The sequence below is a fragment of the Mus pahari genome, chromosome 13 (genome assembly GCF_900095145.1).
Source record: "Mus pahari chromosome 13, PAHARI_EIJ_v1.1, whole genome shotgun sequence".
NCBI lineage: Eukaryota > Metazoa > Chordata > Mammalia > Rodentia > Muridae > Mus > Mus pahari.
In genome coordinates, this window is record NC_034602.1 from 56,306,077 (window position 1) to 56,310,678 (window position 4,602).

At 45.3% G+C, this 4,602-nt stretch overlaps 1 protein-coding gene across 4 annotated transcripts in view; it reads right to left on the reverse strand.

Annotated features, from left to right (window-relative positions):
* Rfc1 (replication factor C subunit 1) overlaps nucleotides 1-4,602 on the reverse strand; it is a 71,237-nt gene that overhangs the window by 47,769 nt on the left and 18,866 nt on the right. For all 4 annotated transcript variants that reach the window (XM_021210414.2, XM_029544953.1, XM_021210413.2 and 1 more), the window contains exon 3: nucleotides 2,366-2,441. In XM_021210414.2, the coding sequence (XP_021066073.1) occupies nucleotides 2,366-2,441 (76 nt within the window). The remainder of the gene's footprint in view (nucleotides 1-2,365; nucleotides 2,442-4,602) is intronic.

Here is a 4,602-nt window from a genome sequence, read left to right on the forward strand (position 1 = left end):
ACTCACTCTGTAGACCAGGCTGGCCTCGAACTCAGAAATCCGCCTGCCTCTGCCTCCCAAGTGCTGGGATTAAAGGCGTGCGCCACCACACCTGGCTTTCCTCCCACCTTCAAAGCCAAGAAACCAGGCATGGTGGCAGTGGCCAGGGAGACTGATAGTTCAGGCTTGTCTGGGATACAAGTGAGTCCAAGGCCAGTAGAAGCAACCTTAGTGACCTTTAAGAGAGCTATGGATGTAGTTCAGGGGTAGGATGTTTGCATAGCATGTGCAACTGTGTTCATCCCCTGGACCACACTCATACTCACACAAATAAATTACCCTCAAGCAGACAGAGTGCTACCAACTCACTGAGTTCTGACCACCTTACACTGCATTACTTTTTTTTTTTTTTTTTTCAGTGAGAGTGGAGTGGTTAAGACAAAGTCTCTCTAAGTAGACCAGGATGGCCTCAACCTCACAGGCCTGTCTCTGCCTACAAGTACTGGGATTAAAGGAGTGGGCTTTCCTACCCTCTCAATCTCTCTCCAAATCTCTTCTGCCTCCTACTCCTTAGACACACTGAGCCCGTCTTCTTTTAGGGTCATCTGAACCACTCTACAGCCTAACAGAGTCACAGGTTGTAGGAATTAATTGTGCGTCTTTGGAAGATAGCACTGTAGTTACTCTGCCTACTTGGCCAGACTACTTAATGCAATTTAGAACAAAGCATAAACACCTAACAGGGCCTGGTACACAGTCCACCACTCATAAACTCACTATCCTTCCTCTTCCTCTCCCTACAACTAAAAGTTCTGGTTGGTTTTGGGTTCTAGTTCTAGACAGGGTTTCACCACAGCCCTGGCAGTCTGAGATCCGCCTGCATCTGCCTCCCAAGTGCTGGGATTACCGGCATGTGTCGCCACACCTGGCTCATGCTGGAAACCTTAGTTTAATATAACTGTTTCCACGAGGAACCTCAGAGAACACAGAGGCAGACTTTCAATATCCTTATGATAAAGGACACCGCACAGCTCAGTGCACTAAGTAAACAGTCAAGAACCCTGAAAACTCAGTCCTGAGCTGCACTGTCCCTGTGAAAGCCACAGCAGCCTACATTCCACGACACACCTGCAGTTCCAGCTACTGCACACAAGGCAGGAGAGCACTTGAGCTTGGAACATCGGGACCAGCCTGGGCAACAAGAGTAAGGCCCATCTCAAATATATACATAAAATCAAAATGAAGAACCAAAAAAAACAAATGTATTAACAACACACAAATACTCTCTTAGGCTACATTATTTTACAACCACTGGGCAGGCTGGGCAACAAGGGTAGGACCCATCTCAAATAAATAATAAACAAACATACATCAAAATAAAGGATAAAATATTAACAATACACAAACAAAATGCTTCCTTAGGCCTGTAATTCCAGAATTTGGGAGATGTAGGTAAGGTCAGGAATCATGTCTTCATCAGCTAATAGGGAACTCAAGGCCAACCAGGGCTACTTGGGACCTTGACTTAAATAAGGGGGAGGAGGGCAGATAAAATGAAAATTAAGTCAGGTGTGACGGCCTGCCTGCAGGCCAGCTGCTTAAGAGCCTAGGCAACAACCTGCTTCAATAATACAAACAGGGCTGGGGAGGAGAGCTCAATGGTAGAGTGCTCGCCTGCCAAGCAGAGAGCCTCAGTTCAACCTCTGGCATTGCAAAATGAATGAATAAAGGAATGAATGAATGAGAGACATGGGCATAAAGAATACTGTTCCCCTCCTCAAAACTATATTTAAAGAAAATCCTTCAAATTAGAAAATCAATTTTAATTATTTGCTTTGGGGCCAGCAAGATGGTTCAGCAAATAAAGATACCTACCACCAAGGCTGATAATCTAAGTTCAGTCCACCAGGAGCACAGGGATGAGAGAGAACAGACTCCTGAAGCTGTCCTCTGACCTCCTTGCACTGCCATGGTACACATAACCACAAGCACACAAAGTCATTAATTAAATGTAACCAATATTTATTTTAATAGCAGCATTGTAAGGTAATTTTTTTTTTTAAATTCAACTTCTAAAAACCTCAGCTTGAAAAACAAACAAAAAAAATTGATGGGAATATATTTTACAATAGGGGCAGAGAATACAGATTAGAGGCAGAACACTTGCTTAGCATATGTAAGGTCCTGAATCTGATCCCTTCCACATTAAAATATTTAGACGTTGTAGCTTTGCCGCTAACAATTGTTCCAAGGACTACCCACAGAGCTCTCTCCACAGTAATTATTCATGAGATTTGTGCATCTCAGACATCAGCTTGGAAAATACAGTTAAAAGGGAAATGAAAAATTCTGAAATGAAATTCTTTAGAGTCCTCAGAAAAGTTACCTGAGTCATAGATGATCCTCTTCTTCTTGCTGTGCTGCTTTGGTTTGGAGGCGTCCTCTTTCCAGGAGTTACTGACCTGCAGACAGCAGGGAGAGTTAGAACAGAGGGAGCCTACACAACTCAAGCCTGGTGTCCTTATTAAACTTGGGCTTAGTAGCTTCCAACTGAAGCAATTCTGCCCCGTGGAGACATCTGTTGATAGCTAGAGACATTGTTATCAAAGTGGGAGGTAGAGATTTTATAACATCTAGAGTACAGAAGGGTACTACTAACATCACGTAACACAACACTCATCTAGCCCAAAACGTCAGGAATGCTCTTGCCGAACTCTATCAGGAAAGGGGACTTACAGAACATTATTATCAGCTAAAACGAACCCACATATAATGAAGAGGAAAAGGATGTCGGACACTGCAGGGTCAAGAGGTTTATTAGATCCTGCATGTCCCTGACTGCATGCCTTGGTCTCCAAGGGGCAAGTATCTCTCAGCAGAGGTGATACAGCCTTTGGAGGTAGAGCCTAGTGGAAGAAGGGAGAAAGGGGCCCAATCCCTTCTTCCTCTTCTGTCTCTTAGTCATGAGGACCACTCTAGTCTACCACATGCTCCCACCATGATGTGCTGCTACCTCAAGAGGCCCACAGCAGTGAGGCAACAGGTCACAGAGTAGAAACCTCCAAAACTCCGAGACAAAATAACCTTTCTCTTTATAAGTAGGTTATCTCAAGGTATTTTGTGATAGTGGATAATACATAAGACAGGTGCTTCCTAAAAATGCAACATAAAAAAACAAAAAACAGAAATAAGACCTAAGCTGGCAGCCCATCACCAACCAGCACACACATGCTGAAAATTTGTAGTAATATAACAGAATCCAATACAATAAAACCAAGCAAGAAACACTTGTGTGGTTACGTCAAGACAATGAATCATGCTGGGCGGCAGTGGTGCACTGGTGGTGCACACCTTTAATCCCAGCACTTGGGAGGCAAAGGCAGGCGGATTTCTGAGTTCGAGGCCAGCCTGGTCTACAGAGTGAGTTCCAGGACAGCCAGGACTGCACAGAGAAACCCTGTCTCAAAAAACCAAAAAAGAAAAAAGAAAAAGACAAGGAATCATAAAGGATCCAGATATCTGACCAAACATCACTCCTAAGTTTGTGTGAAGTGAAATAAAGATGTCCCTTCCCAAAGTAGTTGAGCCTTATCAAATCAGCTGAAGCCCTAAAAAGAAAAGCCAACTTTCCTGGAATGAGAGAGAATTCTTCCTGTCCGACCTCTATCAAGGGCATCAGCTCTTTCCTGCCTTTGGACTGGAACGGGACCATCATCTCAGTCTGCTCAATTAGACAGATCCAGATCTGTGTGCTCAGCTATTCTGATCCTCAGGCCTGGTCGGCAACTCTGCCATCCGCTCTCCTACAAACTGCAAACCTTGTCAGCTTCTTCAAGCCTCTGAACCTAATCTTAGTAATGAATCTAGAGTTATGTTCATACCATTGGTCTGTTTCACTGGAAGCCTAGCCAGATTTTTAGTTCTAAAAAATGGAATACTGCTATTAAAAAGTACCTAAAAACCAGGGACTGAGTGGACGGGAGGGATTTGACACACACGCTAGGAAAAGCCCAGAGTACCATGAAGGAGCTATGAGGAGCGGCATGGGTCCAGGGGGCTCACAGGGCAAACCCTCATCTCAGAAAACAAATCCATCTCCATCAACAGCGTGCTGATCCATGAATGGGCAGTCTAGCTCAGCAACAGGAGGACCTTGCCTGACTCACACAAGGCCATACACTTGGTCTTCAACGTCACCATAATAAAATGTAAAGAAAAAAAGAAAAATGAACGATAAAGGCCAACCAATCCACTGCACTTTCAGATGGAAACTGTAATAGGCTTTTGAAAACCACAGTAGAGACGTGGGATAGAGCCAGGCAATGCTGGCTCAGGCCTTTAACCCCAACACTCAGGAAGCAGAGGCAAGCAGCCTGAAATAGAGTGAGTTCAAGGACAGTAAGGGCTACACAGAGAAACCTGTCTTAAAAAAACAAAAGTAGGCACTGCCGGGGAGAGAGCGGACTGGTGAGGAGGGACCCGTGTCTGGTCCCGGTCGTCCGGCGCCTTTCCCGCCCAAGGAGGGGTGTTCGCCTGGCAGCAGTCCCCAGGCTGATCCGGCACCCGGCACCTTTCCCCGCCCGAGGAGGGGTGTTCGCCTGGGAGTAGTCCCCCAGCATCCAG